Source organism: Rattus norvegicus, chromosome X (genome assembly GCF_036323735.1).
Source record: "Rattus norvegicus strain BN/NHsdMcwi chromosome X, GRCr8, whole genome shotgun sequence".
NCBI classification, from domain to species: Eukaryota; Metazoa; Chordata; class Mammalia; order Rodentia; family Muridae; genus Rattus; species Rattus norvegicus.
In genome coordinates, this window is record NC_086039.1 from 65,047,362 (window position 1) to 65,068,894 (window position 21,533).

The following is a 21,533-nucleotide window of genomic DNA, read 5'->3' on the forward strand; positions in this document are numbered from 1 at the left end:
ATAATAAGCCATATTGGCTCTATTATTGAGCTAGTAGTATAAAATTTATCTTTGACTTTTTGAATGGAAGCCTTCCATATTTTGTAAGAGGAAATTAACATATTGGCTTAAATGCTTCTTTTTTAAGATTTATTTTATTTATGTGAGTACACTGTAGTGGTCTTCAGACACACGAGAAGAGGGCATCGGATCCCATTACAGATGGTTGTGAGCCACCGTGTGGTTGCTGGGAATTGAACTCAGGACCTCTGAAAGAGCAGTCAGTGCTCTTAACCGCTGAGCTATCTCTTCTAGCCCCAACATATTGGTTTAAATAGTAAGATCTTCACATAGACCTGTATTCCAATTCCCACATACTAACATTATGATTATCTGTGATATAATATACATTATATCTATTTTCTCACCCTCAATGTAGAAACAATCACAATTGGTGTTAAGAGGAGTAGTACATAGGAAGTACCTAGTGACTTACGTATCTAGATAAATTAAAGCTGTTATTTATTGTTACTATATTTAGTACCCACTGTCAACTTTTACTAAAAAACCTCCTTGATAATAAAATCTCAGTTATCATTGATGTACATCAGGGAATCTACTTCTAAGGTTGTGATTGTATTGTCTGATGCCAATGAAGTCCTACGTGGTTATCTGTTGTACTTTTTTAATTTATAAAAGCTTCTAAGGATTTATTTAATTCAACTTCCTTCTGTGTAGGGGTATTTGGGGAAAGTGTGACCTTTTGTCTCTCCATATCAATGACTGCACACTTGTCTGAAGTTCAAGAGTTCTTTCTATTATTCCCTTGGACGTATGGTTGGGCACTTAAAAACTTTTTATCTTCTGGCCAAATATGAATGATCTAATGGCTTGTGGTTTTAAATATCCATACGATGTATCAGGAATTCTGTGAAGCACCAAGACTACTAGAGACAGAAAAGAACATCATTTTTGCTTTCCGGCTTGTATTTCCTGAGTAGCAATAGAGTCTGTGAGGTTGATTTGGGTTGAACTTTCATCTCAATCTGTAGACAGCATAACTCCAACTTGCTACTAGTGTGTATTTGGGATGTTGGCCAAAGGGACTGGAAGAGACAATCCAGACACGTGAGGAAGATGGTGGGCTGACATGCACTAAACTTTAGTGACAATTCTTTTCCTCTGAGATTATATAAAAGCTTTGATTGGTTTCTGCTGGGGGGGGGTGTCTCACTCTTCTTTCCTCATAAACTATTCTTACTTGATATTTTTTCTCTTTTCATTTAAAAATAGAATATGTTAATATTTTTCATTTAAAATATTTTTGGATTGAAATATAATTATATAATTTCACCCCTCCCTTTTCCTTCCTGCCTGGTAGTGTGATCTGTGTCTGGCTCCCTCTTTGTCCTTCCATTAACTTGGTTTTGGTAGAATGTTTATATGTACACATTCACCACTACTGATGCTCCTTTCCTCTCCTGAATGAGACCCAGATATAGGAAGTGTTATCAGAACAAGGCAGTATATCGAACCACCAACTTCATTCTTAGAATGATCCTTAGACATTGCTTTGACTGTTTTCTCAACTCAACCAATGTCTGTCTGCCCTTGTGTTGATAAGGGAAACTAAGGCCTGAGAAAAGGATAAGAGATTTTCAGGTTGGTAAATTGAGCCCGTTATAGTGGTGTTAACGTTGAACCCAGTTTTCTTAAAAATATTTTTATTCTTACGCAATTTCAAATATATGTGTATGTATAGATATTGTATATACATGTACACACACACTCTTTGATCATATTTTTCATGCTGTCCTTTCATATCCTCTTTACCTTCAATAGTTTTTGTTTTTTTAAATCCTCCAGTGCATTTCATTAGGGTTGTTTTCCTGAGCATGTGTGGGAGGTTATTTACAAGAACAACTTACTTGTGGCTACATAAAGATGACCTCTCCTGTAACAATTAATTGGCTTTTGCTCCTTAGGACAGGATGGAATGCCCTTAGTCCTTGCCCTGTCCATGTTGATGTGCCCAATATTGTGCATAGCTTGTGGAAATATCTACCACTGCTATGAGTTCACAGTTGTAACTGCTGCGACATAAGCAGAAGACTGTAGCACTTCTCTCCATCCTCCAGCACTTACATTCTTTCTATTCCAACTTCTACAGTTTTCTCTAGACTTCGGGTAGGATTAGGTACATGGAGATTCCTTGTTTAGGACCAAATACTCACCAATCACTTATTCTCAGAACGTTGACCAGTTATGAGTCTGTATTAACTGAGAGCCATTGCAAAAAGAAACTTCTTTACGCTTCAGAGCAAAAAGAATCTGTGGATATAAATACATGTTAAGAGGCCAATTTGACTGCATTTCTATTGAGTAAAACAATAATAGTATGTTCCCTATTAGGACATGTAACCTCCCAAGCCATGGGCTTTTGAACAGGTTTACAGTACTGGGCATCATTTCCTTCCTGTGGACTTGACCTCAAATTCAATCAGAAAATGGTTAGTTACTCCCATAACCATCATGCCTTTAGTGGTTCTCAACCTTCCTAATGTCACGACTCTTTAAAACAGTTCTTCATGTTGTAGTGACTGCTAACCACAAAATTATTTGCTACTTGATAATTTTCTACTATTATGGATTACAATGTAATATCTGTGTTTCTCAGTGGTCTTAGAAAACCTCTATGAATGGGTAATTCAACTCTCCCAAAGGGGTCATGACCCACAGGTTGAGGACCTGTTCTCTATTGTATCAGCAGTACATTTTGCGTAGCTTGTAGCTTGGAAAATTCATAGTGAAGAATCCAGTGTTCCTCATTTTACCTTGCTTCTGTAGAGCTCTATTAGTGCCATTGATAAACCAGGCTACAGATCAAGGGTAAGAAGAGAATGCTGTGGGAAGGAACTGTTGATGTAGATGGGGAATACTTTTTGGAAGAAATATAGTCAATACTTCCTCTTTGTAGTAGGATGATTTACAGTCTTTGCCTCTTGATAGAGTATTGTCTGTGGCTGTCTTTTTATCTTCAGTAATGTGGCTGGGTTTATAGTTAAGGTCTGACATGTCAATATTTCACCTTTCTTCATACCAATTTCTTATTTACTTACTTTCTAGGTATTTGAACATAGACATTTTCCCCATCCCCTATTGAGCACAAAGCCAGACAGTTCATCTGTGTTTTTTTCATCTCATCCTAGATCAGTGTTCGTGTAACCACCATGGATGCAGAGCTGGAGTTTGCCATTCAGCCCAACACCACTGGCAAGCAGCTGTTTGACCAGGTAAAGGAGGGCCTTCTTCCTTAACTGATTCTTCTCTTAATACATTTCCTCACAGTTCAGGCCACTCATTCTGCTTTGGAAGAGGTCTCTTTTTCTACTTGCCTATCCAAGGATGGTGAAAACAAAGGCTGATTGCAGACTTCATTAAAAAGGAGGCAAAGTTTAATGTTGGCAACCTGAACTCTCAATCTCATTGCTTGAACACATCCTATCCTTGATCCTGAACAAGGGAGAAAAGAGACAGGGGCATGAGTACATGCCAGATTTGCTTAAAATATGAATATATGGAGCCTTCAACTGTGAAAGATGTTTGTTTGTTTATTTATTTATTTATCTATTTATAGACAAGTCTCTTGCCCAGGCTGTCCTTGAACTTACTGTGTATCTGAGACTGGCTTCGAACTCAGAATTCTCATTCCTCCGCCTCCCAAGTGCTAGGATTTTAGGTATGTGCCTCCAGACCTGTATGTAAGTAGTCCTCTCACTTCCACATGCAGACTGTGGCATGAGCATCAATGTACATATGCAAATGTAAAGAAAGGGGGGCTACTTAATGCTTATCCTATAGATCTTTTGTTTTGATAAAAATGTAATGTTATTTATATCTTAATCATTATCCAAAAAACTGGTTACTGTGACATATAAGGTTGCATAAAGTTCCAGCTCAGAACTGGACAAGACAATAAGAAAACAAAACAGCTTAAAGAGAGTATTATGTTCCTGCATTGCTAGAATAGTAAATGATAGCTTCCTTTCAAACACCACGGTGCTTTTTTGTCTCATTTATGAACTAGAATAGGGAGATAGGATCATTCATCTTATTTTGTATTTAGTTGGAACTTACTCTTTCTCTGGAGTTTGTTTTGTATTTTTGGTTTGAATAGGCAATCACTGTAATTTGTAAGGTAATCACTGATGGTTAATTTGTGAAAATACAAGTTAGTCTGAGGAACTTTTAAACACAATAATAATGTGTTGACATTTCCATAGCTCACAAGTGATTACAGGACTAGTCTGCGATGAGTGAATGCATTTTGATTATATGAAGAGTTTACAGTCCCTCTTTCCATGTGGGTTTTGTATTGGAGAGCTTTTAAAGGGACAGACTGATGAAGTTGAACGGATTCTGGATAGAAAGTCAGAAATTCTGGTCTCTAGAGCTGTTTTTTTTGCCAGCTATTTTTTTGTTGTTGTTGTTGTTTCATGCAAACATTTCCCTTCTTTGGGCCTCAGTCTCCCTATCTGAAAATGGTTTCTCAAATTTGGTTATCTCTCAGAAATTTATCCCTGCCACCTTTTCTGCACAGTTTCTTCTCCTCCTTCTGTATTTCCATTGTTTAGAGTTCAGACAACTCTTTTCTATAAAAGAAGGAAAATGCCACATTTGAATTGGTAAGAGGAAACAGACAGCTGGCAGAAAAATCTCTTCTGGATTGGCTTTTAACAGACTATAAGACAAACATAGGATACATGTACTATACCACATAAGTCCCTGGCTCCCTTGTTTTAGATGGTGAGATTTCAGGACGAGGTGCAGAAGGGAGAGTATCAGTCATGGCGGATCTTACTTTGGCCTCTTCTTAGACTCCTTTCAGAGTTCTGATTCTACTCTTCTCCCAAACTAAATGATCATTGCACTCTTTCTTCCCTGCCCTTGGTACTGGGGCTCTGTTCTTTTGTGTTGGAGAGGGATAGCTGCTGAAGGCAAAGAAGACATGACTTAGAGCCTGGGCCATAAGACCGTCTGTGGGTAATGTTTTATTATTTTCAAAAAGCCTCAACTCAATAATTCATTGTTAACGTCGGTTCGCTTCGCTTTGTGTACTCTATGTAATAGTTCTGTGAGAGGCCTCTATGGCTGTAAGCCCTGTGCATATTGGAATGGTAAATTTGTGTGTGTGTTGGAAGGGTGGGCGTGAGGTCATGCTATATAACTCTGGCTGACCTGGTATTTATTATGTAGTCCATGCTGCCTAGAACTTGGGACAATCTTCTTGTTTTAGCCTCCTGATTCCTGGGATTACCGACATGTGCTAGGTTTCTGGCTGGTATGTTACTCTGAAGGCTATTGCCATCCAAACAGAGTACTTAAGAGACTTTAATCTTTCATAATCATCAAAGAAAGGGCTGAGAGAGAAAACCAGATAGTTTCTCCTTTGGATAAGCAATGTCTTGGGAAGTATATTTATTGAGCATGTACTACAGACTGCCTGGCTAGGTGCTTTAGATGCAGTTTCATTCAGATTAGAGTGAATCTGAAGTTGGATGTGATAGCCTGTAATCTCTGAAGATAGAGGCAGAAGGATCGGGAGTTCAAGGTCATTTGCAAGAACATAGTGAGCTTTAATCGAGGCTAGCCCGAGCAACATGAAATCGTGTCTGAATAGACATAGATACAAATGAAAAGGTGACCTTGAGGTCTATTATACAATGTGGTGACTGTTGTTGGACACATTGTATTCTTGAAAAAATGGTGAGTTGGGTTTGAAGTGATAGCTGGACTCTTTAATCACCACAATGATCCTGTCCATAAGAGGACAAAGGACAAACCTTGGTAGGTCAGATCACCAGCCAGTTGTGATATGGACTTTCAAATACAGATCTGAATAAACATATGTTCCGACTGCACTGCACTGTGTGGGGCAAATGAGGATGTTATAGCTTGGCGATGTCTCCTAGATGTATCTTCTGTTCCTAGGTACCTGAGAGGTTGCCATAGAACAGCCATCCTCTGAGGGCAGCAGGGTCTGAGCTGTGATAACCAGTGGAGAAAAGATTTGAACTTGAGGAAAAATGCTTCCTCTTTATTTTACTTCCTTTCTGGTCAAGGAGCATATTTCTTGGCACCAAGCGATAAATAACATGCAACAATGGGAAACCGTAGCTTGAGGAGACCCAGAGCCTGGTGGGAAATGGACTTGGGGCCCACAATTGTTCCTCCTTCCTTCTGTTCCTTTCTGTGAGTGTGTTCCCTGACAGGAAAGAGGAAGAACATATTTTTGCTGCAGGCATGCTGTACTTGGCTTGCTTTAATCTCTTAAGGCAGATTTGTTAAATGATTTCATCCTCAATTATATACCTGCCACTAGGTGGCAGGGCTACCACTATGAATAACAATTTTTTTTTTTCTTTTGAGAGGTAGATTACACTGTTTTTCCCTTTTCTCTCTCACACAGCTATTGGGAGTGTTATATAACTAGACCTTAAATCTTGATAGATTCTACTTTTCCCAGTGCCTCTGTCAACTATGCCCTATGTGAGCTCCCTTTGCCTAGCCTACTCCCCAAGCAGAAACTGGGCTGAATACTGTGTGGTCTGTGAAGAAGTAGTACAGGGTATGTGGAACACAAGAAGCAAACGTTGTGGTAGCATCTTGTAGATTTTCCCAGTTAACTATCAACTGACTTTTAGGTAGGTGATGATGCAACTGCTGCCAGCCTGACATGGACCCTCAGCATACCTCAGATGTTTGGGCAGTGATGCAATGCAGTTTTGCACAGAATTTCTTATGCAGACTTTTTCTCTTAAGGCTTATGATTCAGCTCTGGGCTTCTGAGATGGCTCATGACGTCGCTGGTCTGTTACACAAATAGACGTAGGTAGGATACAAGGAAGCAGCACTGACTTTTGAATTGACTTCTGCAAGTCATAAAAACGATCTGTCTTACATCCCAAAGCTCCTGGAAGTTAGCAATGATTTTTAAGGCAAATCCCTTCCTCTCATTGAACTTCAGTTTTCTTTGTAATTTTTTATTATCATGTGTTAAATACATATAATAATAATAATAAATAGTAATAACTGGTTTCTTTTCTTTTTTGTTGTTCTTTTTTGAGATAGGATTTTTCTGTGTAGTACTAATCTTCAGTACTTCACTACTTCACTCACTCTGTAGACCAGGCTAGCCTCAGAGATTCACCTGTCTTTCCCTCCTAACTGCAGGGATTATAGGTGTGCACCACCATGTCTAGCATGTTTGTATAACATCTTAAGTAAATGTACTTAATGTATTTTGATATAGTCACCCCTCCCTTCTTCCCCCTAGTCCCGATTCCCACTGCTGCTGATCTCTTTCCCCTTTCAACGAGTCCCTTTCCTACTTTCGTGTCTACCCCTCCCCGAAAACTCAGTTTCCTTAGGCTCATTCACAGAAGTATGGTTGCCAAGCAGTAAGTGCCTGGAGATCATTGGGGATGGGTGTGACTTCACACGGCCTTTCTCTGGTAAGATGTTAACTCAAATCTCATGTGTGTAATCACAGGTACTGGGAACTCATGACTGCAATGGCCATCCCTTGGGGAGGGGCAGCATTTCACAGCACTCCTCCAGCTCTTAGAGTCTTTCTACTCTCTCTGTTGATGCTTTTCGTGCCTTGGAGGAGATGATATAGATGTTTCATTTAAGGCTGAATTGTCAACAGTCACTTGTTCTTGGCACTTTGACCAGTTAAAAGTCCACAGTTGCTGCTGAGCACAGCATAAAGAAGCTCCTGTGACCAAAGCTGAGAGCAGTACTTACATGTGAAGGATGTACACTTAATTTGAAGGCAGCTTGATAGGCACATCACTGGCCTTCAGTTTAATAGCCTATGTTGTGTTAACCCTGTTTTCTCTTCAGTCTACTAGTACAGTTCAGTGCACATAGTACAGAACAGAATTCACAGCCTCTAGGATTTTTTTTTCATCCAAAATGTTTTTATTGGGATAATTTCCCAGTCATCTTGATTCATGATGCTTTTAGTGCACCTCAGTTCTACCATAGTCCCAGACCTCTTAGGTGTAGTCAGTGACCGTGTTCTTCTGCTTAAGGGTTTCTTAAGGTCAGCTTTGAGGAATACGAGCTTAAGTCTTGTGAGAAGGAGGTCTAGTACCAGAGGGAACATTTTTCCCCCTCAGGGAGGGAGCCATTTCTCAGCATTATAAGTAATCTACTCACTGGAGCCACAGAGCTTTATTCCTAGAACAAAGAGCTAGATACTTCTCTTTAACTTGGAAAGCAAGGTCTTTCCTCTCTTCGGTCCAGCACCACCTGAAATAGATTTCTTGGTGACTATAAACATTGGAAGTGAGTAATTTCTCGCCCAGTTTCTTTGTTCTTAAAATTGGAAATGGGGCCAAGTGTTGTCTGAGCAAATGGCTCCCATCACCCCGTAGACCTTAATTGGGGATTTCTTTGTAGCCTGTTGTTCTTTATTCTTGTGCAGTGTCAGTTCTGACTTCAGACAGCATTTCCTTCCTCCCATATCCGCACTTTGGAACTTCAGCATAGGCTGAGAGACTCCTCATTTCTCCAAGCTCAAGAGCTTAAGGAGGTGGAAAATTCATACCGTTTTGATTTTCCTTCTGCTCATAAAAGAAGAGGCAGTGCTCATATCAAAATTCCCTTCAGTCCTAGGTTTTCTGAGCCTTCACAACTGGCCTCTTACTTTAGGTAAAAGCAGTTGTTGCTTTACCAGTTCTATTCCTTCATGCTCCACGCCTTCAGGACCTGAGCGTGTTAGGCCTGTAGCCTATCCCATCTTCTGTGGGTGTTTTTCTTTCCCTAGGATCTGAACAGTTTTGGAACTCTTCTTTTCCCACCAGTTGTATTTCAATCATAATTCTGAAAATGTGTTCAAAATGAGAATTATTACTTGGGTCCTATGTTAAGTGTAGGACAAAAACTTAAAAAAAAAAATCTTCTCATACCCTTCACATGCGATCATTTGACAACTTTCCTCCCAATTAGATAATGAGGAAGTTGGGATCAGCAAAACAAATATACTGGCTGCAAGATACAGATAGAAGATTTTTGTTGAGATTTCCTGATATGTGCCATCAAACTATAAAGAGAAAATGTGATATCTTAGGAAAGTGGCTTCTCCTCAGAGTGGTTATTTTATGAGGTGGTCCCAGGAAGGTATTGGTTTGTTTACTAGAAGGAACATTGGCAACTCTGGGTTCTTGTTTATGTCTCTAAAGTCTCCTAGATTTCATACTTATTGCACCATAAACTTTTGTTTCCATCCTTTTATACATAAACGAAAAGATGAGGACTCTATGATGTCAACCTGACTTCATCAGGATGTGGCTTAGCTTTAGTGTGGCTATCCCTAGTCTTGGGCATGTTGGTGTAGAGCCTACAACCGGATCATCAATGTGCTAGTGTCAGGGCCCCAAGAACAAAAGCCATCTGTCTTTTCCTTGCAGGCTTCCCTTTTTGCCTTATATTTATTCAAAGGGCACTGGGCAATACAGGGCCCTTCAGCTTCTTCACAAGACAAAGGTTGGCCCCAGACGCATTAGTTTCTTTATCTTTGGGCTATGAGGTGTCTATATAGTATGCTCTCCACTTTGTCTTCTCACGTGTTCTTTCTTAGGGTATTTCGCAAGTGAGACTTGGTCTAAGATAATGTTATCACCCTCACTTTCTAAAGATAAGGACAGCTGTAAAGTTTGAATTGATGTCATCGATGATTGTCAGTACAGTGAATTATAATGATAGAATTCTTCATAGAAACCCAGAGGGCTAGGTTGGGAAGCTTCTAGATAGCTAGGCATGTAGACATTCCTGGAGAGACATATGCTTGAGGAGATAGGAACTCTGCGTTCCTTCAGTTGCACCTCTGCACCTTTGTTGTTTCCCCATCTGTCTTTCTAAATGTGCCTCCTTTGTTAATTTTAGACAGACATTCAACATGTAACCTTGGCTGGCCTGGAGCTTGATTGACATGTAGACTGAGCTGGTCTCCAATTCAGAGAGCAGCTTGCCTTTGTCCCCCTAAGTGCTGAGATTAAACACAGCTGCTCTCACCCCCACCCCACTTTGACACAAGACCTCATGTATCCCAGACAGTGTTTAGACTCTGTGTAACCAAGGATGATGACATCAAACTTCTGATCCTCTTGCCTTTGCCTCCTCTTGAGTGTTCGTATTACAGGCAGGTATCTCTATGCTCAGTGTAATATTCTTTATAGTATATTTTAAAATGCTCAAGGACAATATATGAGAGTTCCCCAGGAGAATATGATATAGGAATTAACCTAAGAATCTTTGTCTACAGTCTCTTATCCATTCTGGGAGCAGACAGTGTAGTGTAGCAGTGTAGAAGAGAGGCAGTGGCAGAATATATGAGAATTGGCTTGATTTGGAAATATGACATAAGCTAAATCTTGACTGTCACTCATTATTTGCATGTTGGGCATATATATCATTTCCTTTCTGGACTTTTAATTTTACCGTCTGTAAAGTGAGCCTCATTGTACTTCTGCCCTAGAGCTCTTTTGAGAATTAAAGATGATAATGGATGTACTTGGTAGGGGAAGATACTGATAGCGATTCTTTTTTTCTTTTTAAATGATATATTAAGCATATGTTAATTGCACAAACCAATGGATTTGTGATACTTTCATGCACATACTTTTGATTAATAAGGACATTCCTTTTACCCATTGGTCCTTGTCTTTTCCTAAATAATTTGTTCCCCTTCTACTTTCATGTTCTTTAAAAAAAAAAAAAGAGAGAGTAGCAGTACCTAAAACCCTTTAAGGGTACATTAAATTCGTTCTAACTTTATGTCCTTTAATTCCTGGCATGGGGTAGATATTAAACCTGTTATTGTGTTGTCTTTTTCAGGTGGTGAAAACTATTGGTTTGAGAGAAGTTTGGTTCTTTGGTCTGCAGTACCAGGACACAAAAGCTTTCTCTACTTGGCTGAAACTCAATAAGAAGGTAATCACTTACTACTCAGAAATCCTTCCAGGTAATAACGTATGCTAGCTAGCAAACCTGCTATAATCAGTCATATATTGAACAAAACAACAAAGGGACCGAAATTCAGAGAGTTCGTTTAAAAAGTTGTAAGGAAGGCAACGATTAGACTCAGCTGTCTGAAGTCAGACAAAGATTTCCAGGTTTATTCAGGATTGTTGCCTTCTGTAGACAGAAGGTGGTTTCTCACTTGTCTTCATGGCTGGTTCTACAGCTTCCGTAACAATCACCCTCTTCTTTTGTTTTGAGAAAACGTTTCATATTCTAGGCTGGTCTGAAGCTGTATATGTATCAGTGACCTTGAACGTCTGATTTTCTTGATTCCACTTTCAGGGATTTGTGATTACAGGTACACCAATACTATAGTCCTATTTACTACTTTCATTGAAGTGTGGGCAAAGGACTGAACCAAGGAACATTTTTTTTTCAATTTTAACATCTGAGCAAGATGGTCAAGCCAAAGGAAGTGGAGACTCTTCTTTAATTTAGATTTGTTTTGGACCAAAGCTTTTAGTGGTTTAAAGTGTGAGATACCTTTCTTTCAAACCTGAGCTCTGTAGGTATTAACAGAGAGCGAGCTCCAAGTAGTATCTCTGGAGACACCTGGCAGACTCCCCTCTTCATACCCTCCAACTGGCTAACAGTTAACCTTAGAGGACTTGATACTATGCTGTGGCTAAGTTTGCTAATTGTATCTGGAGGTGGGTATCTCACTTTCTGCTAGAGTCCTGTTTTATTAAAGAGTGAAAGCTTTGTAAATTATATATATATATATATATATATATATATATACATATATATATATATATATACACACACACACACACAAACACACACATATATATATACACACACATATATATTATATCATATTTATACTTACTGTGCCTGTCCATGTGAATGTGTGTATGCATACGTGCATGCCATGGTATATATGGCAACTTTCTCTTCCACTTTGTCAGTCTCCAGAATCTAAATGAGTTTTGGAAACAAATTCTTATACTCTCTGAGTCATATTGCTGACCTCAAAAGTAGCACGTCTGCTGGATAAATTAGGGACCATTTTTCAGGTTTAGAAGGTCATCTGGTTTATAGTCTAACCTAGCCAATTCTGAGCTTTCAACCTGGCTTGCTCTTCTCCAATAGTTTTTAGAGTTGGAGGACACTTGAAAGAGGAGCTTTAGGGGCAGGAGAAGTGGATTAACTGTTAAGAGCATTGACTGTTCTTCTAGAAGATCAGGGTTCAATTCCTAGCACTGGCATAGTAGCTTACACCTACCTGTAACTCTAATTCCTGGGAATCTGATGCCCTTATCTGGCCAGTGTAGGTGCCAGGCATGCATGTGGGTCCACACACAGAAAAAAATGTAAAATAAAATAAGTTTTACAAAAGAAACTTAAAAAAAAGAGGAGCATTCTTAAATCTACCCTCAGAATTTGCGGTCAGTGAGCTGTATTGTTAGATGGTGGTAGCTTCTGTCCTCAGCATGTATTATAAATGTTTTAAGGATAATACAGACATTCTTCCATCCTCACAATCTATTTTTGGGGATCCTTTGTAACCTCTTTGCTCCTCCCAGGTGACTGCACAGGATGTGCGGAAGGAAAGTCCGTTGCTCTTCAAGTTCCGGGCCAAGTTCTATCCAGAGGATGTGTCTGAAGAACTGATTCAGGATATCACCCAGCGCCTGTTCTTTCTGCAAGTGAAGGAGGGCATTCTCAATGATGACATTTATTGTCCACCTGAAACCGCTGTGCTCTTGGCGTCCTATGCCGTCCAGTCTAAGTATGGTGACTTCAACAAGGAAGTGCACAAGTCTGGCTACCTGGCTGGAGATAAGTTGCTTCCCCAAAGGTGAGATGCTACTCCAGTCTCCTTTGACCTGGCTAAAGTGTATAGTGGGTAGCAGACAAAGCTGACTAATCCCCACTCCCTAGTGGCTGCCAGATATGGTTTTTTTTTTCCATTGAGTTCTGCCTAAAGACTGTGTTGTGCTGCTGAGAGAGACACATTTGCATAGACTATTGTATCCTATTGTATTTCTGGTCCTCCCAAAGCTCTTTTCCCCTTTCGCTCCTTCATATCAAAGCTCCGTTCCCCTGGGGACAGTTGCTTACGTAGAAGCAGAGATGGTTGATTGTTTGGTCCTCTCCCCTGCTTCCATTTCTCTTTCACTGATGAGATTTTATTTTAGAAATTCACAGGAGAGAGAGAGAAATATGCAAACCACAGATACCATTGTACAGTTTTCTGATTTTATAAACTTCGAAGGTGAAAGCTTTTAAACACTTGATATTTTTATTTTGATATCATGACAATGCTACATAAACAAGGCAAGCGTTGTCTCTATTTTCTGGCTCAGGAACTAGAGATACAGAGGTAAGGACTCTGATTTGGCCCATCTCCCATTGCAATTTTTTTTTTGAAGAACTGATCTGAATCCCCAATTTCTTAATTTTTTTTTAATGCACAAGGGGTTTGTTTCATTTTGTATCAGATGGCCATTTATTTCCCCAGGTTTTTAGATTAGAATAGGAGGAGAAAAATGAAGCTTGAGCTGTGGCGTGTGCATACCCCACAGATGGTATTAGGGATGCTAATTGTGCCCTGGGACTCTTTCGTAGTCAGTGGCATGATGTCTGAGATGACATATTTAAAGCAGTCCTTGTTTAACAATCTAGTAGAACTATGGGTTGGGCCTCTTGGTTTCCCTCAGAGTATTTTGGGACTACTTCCCTGCTCTGTATGCAAAGCTGTCTTATAAACACCAACTGTTGGCTCCAAGAGGATCTAGGAGGGAATAGTTCTACCTGTCTTTACTGTTAGTCCCTCATCATAGACTCCTATGTATTGTTCTTGAGCTTGGAGGTACAACACATTATTAGCACTGTGCTTAATGGTATGAAGAGGATATGGCCTGTTTTTTTTTTTAAATAGAAGAGCTATATAATAGAGAAAACCCATCTCAAACAAACAAACTGAGACCCTGCCACAAACAAACAAACAAACAAACAAACAAACAAGCAGGTGTTTAAAGTGGATGAGTCCATTGTTCCTTTTGGTCATCTGTTCTTGTAGTTCTTGTTGCAGAACTTCTAGGAAGTTCCCTATGTCTGCTTCAGTGTGTTCAGGTCTAATTTCCAGTATGAATCCAGCAATACCATCTGCATCATCTCCATAGAGAGCCATGTAAGCTTCCCTTCCTTCCTACCTATGGTCTGTTCTTTATCGACCGACCACTCACTCTCTTTCTAGAGTCTTGGAGCAGCACAAACTCAACAAGGACCAGTGGGAAGAGCGGATCCAGGTATGGCATGAGGAACACCGGGGCATGCTCAGGTAAGCCTCCCCTAACAGCCGTGAGCTTCACTGTCTTTGTAAGGAGAATGAGGATGTGTCTACCAAGAAAAGGCAAATTATTGGGGACCTTGGTGGGTTTTAAGAAGGAGAGACTAGGGATGACTTTGACACTTAAATATAGAAGGCAACCTTGAATCATTGTAAGACTGTTCATTTTGGGCATTTTTTAAATTCGTAAGAGCAAAGTTTTTTTTTTCCTTTCCTTTTATTGGATATTTTCTTTATTTACCTTTCCAATGTTATCCCCTTTCCAGGTTTCCCCTCTGGAAACCCCCTATGCTATCCCCCTTCCCCTGGCTCTATGAAGGTGGTTCCTCCCCTACCCATTTTCACCCTCCCACCTCCCCGCCCTGATAGTCCCCTACACTAGGGCATCCAGCCTTCACAGGACTAAGGCCTCTCCTCCCATTGATGTCTGACAAGGCCATCCTCTGCTACATATGTGGCTGGAAGCCACGGGTCACTCCATATGTAAAGAGCAAAGTTTTAATGCAAAGGACTGTAACTTGAAAAGATCAGTAACATCAGGACTTTATTTTTATTATTTTTATTTTGCATGTCTTCTCTCTCTCTCTCTCTCTCTCTCTCTCTCTCTCTCTGTGTGTGTGTGTGTGTGTGTGTGTGTGTGTGTGTGTGTGTGTGTCTGTGTGTGTGTCTGTGTCTGTGTCTGTGTCTGTGAGTGCACACCTGTGCTTTATGCCAGGGTATACATGTAGAGGTCAGACCAACTTCTGGGAGTCTATTTTCTTCTACTCTACTGTGTAGTCCCAGTATCTGAGCTCAGGTTGTCAGTCTTGCTGGTCAATGTGGTGACCAGCTAACCCAGCTTGTCAGCCCCAGAAGTTCTTTCGAGAAATGATCTCATCGTGTAGCCTAGGTTGATCCTGAACACACAGTACAGGTGGTTCTAGGATCACAGGCATATCCCACCGCTCCCTACATCTTAAATATTTTTCAGGGCAATGAAAAGGAAGGAAGGTCAGTATCTCCAGAGATCCAGGATCTCTTTAGGGATCATTGCTCCCCTAAAAATAAATGGGAAAGGAACTTTCTAAATACTGTAAAAGCATTTTATAACTGTCTAGTTGAGAAACAAATCTCATTTTTAAGAGGATGTCATAATGCAGAGGAGGGAGAATATAGTTTCTGTAACAGCTAATATTCCAAAAACCAACAAGGGACAGACTGTTCTTGTTCTTTAGATTCCTGTCAGCAGTTTTTGTTTAACAGAAAGAGTGTTTCCTTGTTACTAATCACTTGCTTAAGTTCTGTCCATTCCCCAATCCTGCTACCAAGGCCATTGTCGGAAACAGAGCAAGCTGGCTTTCTGTGTTGCTGGGTCTGCTATGGAAGCTCTATTGTGTGACAATACCCCTCTCCTCTTCTGTATCATTTAGGGAGGATGCTGTCCTGGAATATCTCAAGATTGCTCAGGACCTGGAGATGTATGGTGTGAACTATTTCAGCATCAAGAACAAGAAAGGCTCAGAGCTGTGGCTGGGTGTGGATGCCTTGGGTCTCAACATCTATGAGCAGAATGACAGGTATGCCCCAGACTTCTCTCAGCTATTTGGATCACTCTTAAACATAGGTGTCATCCCTTACCACAGAGCAGTCTGTACCACTTGAGTCCTAGCTCAGTTATTTTTCTACCTAATAAGTCTAACCAATATGATAGCCAAGGCCTTCCTTCACCTTATATTGACTAGAGTTGTACTATCTATTGTGATAGTCACTAGCTATATATGACTATTGAACATCTGAAATGTCATTACAACTGAAATCTGTCATAAACCTAACCTGCATACCATACTTTAAAGAACTATTGTGTGAAAAAGAAGTCTGTTGATCATCTTTCTGTACCAGTGACAGAATACCTGGGAGAAATCACATTGAAGGAGGAAAGATAGATTTTGGCTTGTACTTTCAGAGTTTTCAATCTGCATTTACTTAATGTAGTTACATCAGGCCTGGATTGAGGTAGAATTTCATGGTGGAGAGCATGTAGTTGCTCACTTCCTGGCGTCTGGGAAATAGGAAAAAGGAAGGGAGTGGAATCCCAATGTCTTTCTTGAGGGCGTGTCCCCAATAATCTACTTCCTCCCACCAGTCCCTGCTCATAAAGTTCTGCCACCACTAATAACACCATTATCTGGGCACCTAGCCTTCGACAAATGGCCTTTTGGGAGACATTTAATATCTAAAACATGCTGGGTGGTACATGTCTGTTATAGCACTCAGGAGGGTCAGGCAACAAGAATCAGGAATTCAAGGTCAGCTTTAGCTTTCTAGTAAATTCATGGATGTCTTAGTTTGGAGTTACCATTGCTCAGATGAAACACCATAACGAAAAAGCAACTAGGGAAGGAAAGGGTTTATTTTACTCACACTTTCATATTTATCATTGAAAGCAGTGATGGCAGGAACTCTAGTATGACAGGAACCCACAGGCAGGAGCTGAGGCAAAGGCCACGAAGGAGTACTGTTTAGACTTGCTTCGAATGGCTTGCTCAGACCACTTTCTTATAAAATCCAACACCACCAGCCCAGGGATGGTGCTACCTATAAAGGGGTGGGCCCTCCATTCATCATTAATTAAAATAATGCCCTATAGCCTGATCTTATAGAGTCTTTTTTTTTTCAGTTGAGTTTCTGTCCTTTCAGATGACTGTAGGTTATCTCAAGATGACATATAACTAGCCAGCACAATGGCTATCCTGGGCCATGTGAGACCTTGTCCAATTCCCTTTCCAGGCAAATATAATTCAAACCACAGTGATGTAAAATACATGTATAATATTTTTAAAATATTGACTTATGCTCAAATGATAGTATTAGTATTTATTTATTGAGTTAGTTAAACCTTCACAATTAGGTCATTATTTTTCCTTTTTACCCATTTTCAAATAGCTACTAAAATTTATAAATGTGACCCTAATAATTTTTGGAGAGTGTTGATCTATATCTTGTTAGGGTTCATAAAGTCCCGGTACCATGTTATGATTAAGTGGCTTTAGGCCTATAAGCCTTGCTATAATATTGTATTACTTGCTTATTTTACCCCTTGGTCTGTCTGCTCTTGGTAAGGATGAAATCATTAGATTGTTGTCCTGTTAACTACCTGACTCTTAGGGCTCATTATTTATCTTTCCAAGGTTAATAATTTTGTAGAGAAAGTTTTCAGTTAAATAGGACCACAGATGCTCTGGGAGGTTCTTATAAGTTAATTGCATCAACCCAAAAAGGAACAAAACAACCGGCAATAAGTGCTAACAGGAGCTAAGTTGACAATAGGTGTTTCTCCTCAGGGAACATGTTTGTGTTGGGATAGAATGGGGCGGGTGGTGGCGAGGGCAAGCCACTAAGTCTGTTTCCTTCTTGCTTTGCCTTTGTCATGATGTTGTTGGCCTCTGTTTCTACAGATTGACTCCTAAGATTGGCTTCCCTTGGAGTGAAATCAGGAACATCTCTTTCAATGATAAGAAATTTGTCATCAAGCCTATTGACAAAAAGGCCCCGGTGAGTGACTTCTCCTTCTGACTACATGTGGCAGTTTTTTTTTCCTCCAAGGTTTAGGTAATATTAAGAGTAAACATGTCATTGGATTTATCTGTCTCTCCATTTTCTGTTGTGTGCAACATGTACACATGAACAGGAAGCACAAATGGAAAGTAAAATCTAAGAGGAAGTCGGTGCTGAGAAACAGACGGCCAGGTGATATCCTGTTCTTGGTGCCACTCTAGTACCAAACTCCCTCTGTGGGGGAGGAAGGCAAGCTACAGGCAGTCCTAAGTGCCTGCTTTATTCCTTGCCTCATCTTTCTAAGCCTCCAGAGTGTACTCTTTGTGTACACTTATGGTTAATTGTGGAAAAATGTTCAGAGCCAGGAGTTCAAACTCAAAGATGACATTACAAATTTAGCTTTTAAAAGTTTTAATAAAAAGAAGAACATTCACTCTTTATGTATTTCTTTACCCATAAGTTTTTAAGACAAGGTTTCAATCTAGCCCAGTCTGGCCTTAATTTAAAGTGACCTTTCTGGCTTTGGCTTCTGAGTCCTGGGATGATGTGCACGTATTTCTATATCCTCTCAATTTTGCCTTTTACTATATTTAGTTTATTAATTTATATAGTATATGATAATAATAATTAGAGATAATGAATTTGGGGAAAAACAAGGAAATTGGAGTGATGTATTAGTGCTCATGTATTAGTTCTGAATAAAATAAATAAAAAGCCAGCAGAGATTAAAGGCTTTTAAACAAATAATAATCAAGATAATCGAAGTTTAGGAAATTGAGATATTTGTGTACTTAGCAGCCTGGTTTTTCATAACTAGATCTCACTTATCAGAGATTACAGAGATGGTTTGGAGTCCTATGGTGTACCTGTTGATTAGAATATCAATTTATCTCATAGAAGAGGCCCTTCGAGAGTCAGTAATTAGATCTCTGTGTAGAGAGACATGGCATTGTATGTCCCCTTAAGAGTTCATCCAGTTGGGCCAGTCACCTGGCTAAGGGAGTGAGTGCGTCTATGAAAAGTGAATCCACATTAAGCCATGATATATGAGTAGGAATAACTGTCTCTTTAATGAGATGGTGTTCTTGTTCTTCCCAAACTTTCTCCTCCATAGCTTACTCCCTATGAGCTGCCATAGGGTTCTGTTCATCTTACTGTATCCTGACATAGAAAAACAACTTTTCCCTTTCCTTCTCTTCTGTAGTTTTGTTTTGATTGCTGACTAGAACCTATGTATACTTTCTATGGTGCTTTTGGCTTTTACACTTTCTGTAAAGATCTCCCTGCCATGTGGTTACTTTTGCACCATATGGCTGACTTCCATACTTACTTAACTCAAAGGCCACAGCCTCTTAAGCTTCAACCTGTGAATTAATAATAATTTTATTTTGAAACCTAAAACAAAATACTATTGCAGAAAAAGTTATCTCCAAGAAAATATTTTAGGGTGTTTTTTTTTTCTTTTTTTCGGAGCTGGGGACCGAACCCAGGGCCTTGTGATTGCTAGGCAAACGCTCTACCACTGAGCTAAATCCCCAACCCCTAGGGTGTTTTTTTTTTTAAGATTTATTTTTCCATTTTCTTTTCTTTTTCTTTTTTTGGTGGAGGGAGTAAAAGCAGGTATGCAGGTATCCCTGGTGCACATGTGGAGGTCAGAGGAGAGCTTGCTACATAGATTTATTTTTCTTTCACTGGGTTGTTATTTGGGGGTCAGACTCTTATTGTTAAGCCGATGGCTTTACGTTCTGAGCCATCTTGCTGGCTCCAGGGTGCTTTTCATGAGCGGAATTGGAAAGAACTGTGGTTTGGTGCAAAGAGCACTGGTGTCAAAGATAAGACATGGGTTCTAGTCTTGAGTCTACCACTACTCTGATACCTGACCCCAGAAAGTAATTTCCTTACTCTGGTAATTAGTACTCCCACTGGAATGCAAATGGATTGAATTATATCACCTTTCCAATACTTTTGGACTTTGTTTTATAGAAAGTTTTCCTCAAAATTTTATTTTATAAAATGTATTATTATTTGTATGTGTGTGTGTGTGGGTGTGGGTGGGCATGCATGTGTGTGCTCGAGGGCACATGTCAGCCATTCTCTTAGCCCTAAAAATTCAACTTCTGTTTTCCCTTCAGGACTTTGTGTTCTATGCTCCTCGGCTTCGGATTAACAAAAGGATCTTGGCCCTGTGCATGGGGAATCATGAGCTGTACATGCGTCGGCGTAAGCCTGACACCATTGAGGTGCAGCAGATGAAGGCCCAGGCTCGAGAAGAGAAGCACCAGAAGCAGATGGAGCGGTAGGTGCTATAGTGCTAGAATTAGGACTAATGCAGTGGTAAGGATGCTTCTACAGGTTCCTAGTTTGCTTAGGGTGTGGACTCAGCCCAGGACAAGGGACTTGTGAATTAGAAGGGAGGGCACCCATAGATTCAGTCTGAGCACAGACATTGTTGCTTCTTAGAAACAGGCGTCAGACATCTTGGATTTCAGAGGTTACAAGAGGGAGGAGCCTTTCATAGTTTCCCATTGTCTGTGACTCTCGTGCCATTGCTGTGCCGTGTACATTATGGGTTACTGTTAGTGAACTGACAAGTAGAATGGTAGTAGCTGAAGAGGCTGTGCACAGCTGTACTAGGATTGAGCAGAAACAGCACGGACCCTCAGAATTTCTGCCATAATGCCCTTAGTGCATTCAGTGTAATCTGAGGGTTACAAGAAAGATAGAAACCGAGATCCTGATCTCAGACTTCCTGGTTAGTATCTTAGGATGCCAGGATGTTGTTTATCTAAAGAAGATAGGCAAATGGTCAATAATATGAAAATATCCTAAATCATTACAGAAATGCAGAAGAAAATCATAATCAGTTACCATGTTATGCTTATTAGTTGGGATATAAGGAATAAAATTGAAATATAAGTACTGATAATGTTCAGAAAAATATTAGGAATTCATGTCTATTACTGGTTGAGAGTATACAGTGGTAGAAACTAGTTCCCCAAAAAGTTAAAACACAGAATTACTACATAATCTTGAAATCCCAGTCCTAGGTAAAACAACCCTCAAAATTAAAAATGGGTGTGCAGAAACTTGCATGTACACCCATGTTCACAGTGGCATTATATGGACACTTAAAGAGTTAAAAATAACCTAGTATATACCAAGAGGTATATAGATAAATTATAAGTATACACAATAGAGTGTATCTTTTAAAAATATTTTGGTTTTAGTTGTTAGGGGTGTGTGAGTGGTTGTGCGGGTGGTGTGTGCATGCTTGTGTGCTTGAATGTACGTACATGAATGAGCACATTCTTGGAGTACACGTGCATGCAGAGAGGCCAGAAGAGGTTATCAGATACCCTGAAGCTGGGGTTAAAGGTGGCTGTGAGCCACTGGATATGGGGGCTTGGAACCAAACTCCGATCATCTTCAAAACCAGCAATTGCTTTTAAACAGTAGTCTATCTCTCCATCCCCCAGAATATATCTTAATATGGTTTGTTATTATAATAAGTGACATAATGCTGAGTAATTAAAAAAATGAAGAGGGTACTTTTACTCATGTTTTTGGATGCCAAGAAATCCCAGATAGGACGGCCACACCTATCAAGAGTGCCATATTGTATTGTAACACA

The 21,533-nt window shown here is 39.9% G+C and overlaps 1 protein-coding gene and 1 non-coding gene across 2 annotated transcripts in view; one reads left to right on the top strand and one right to left on the bottom strand.

The window, feature by feature from the left end:
* The window catches only part of Msn (moesin), a 67,967-nt gene that overhangs the window by 41,816 nt on the left and 4,618 nt on the right, over nucleotides 1–21,533 (top strand). The window contains exons 2-8 of the mRNA NM_030863.2: nucleotides 3,189–3,272; nucleotides 10,885–10,980; nucleotides 12,600–12,874; nucleotides 14,276–14,359; nucleotides 15,778–15,924; nucleotides 17,803–17,899; nucleotides 20,035–20,198. Coding sequence (NP_110490.2) covers nucleotides 3,189–3,272; nucleotides 10,885–10,980; nucleotides 12,600–12,874; nucleotides 14,276–14,359; nucleotides 15,778–15,924; nucleotides 17,803–17,899; nucleotides 20,035–20,198 — 947 coding nt within the window. The remainder of the gene's footprint in view (nucleotides 1–3,188; nucleotides 3,273–10,884; nucleotides 10,981–12,599; nucleotides 12,875–14,275; nucleotides 14,360–15,777; nucleotides 15,925–17,802; nucleotides 17,900–20,034; nucleotides 20,199–21,533) is intronic.
* Nucleotides 11,106–11,241, bottom strand: LOC120093051 (small Cajal body-specific RNA 3). The gene has a single exon (XR_005498677.1). It is a non-coding gene; the product is annotated as a small Cajal body-specific RNA 3 (non-coding RNA).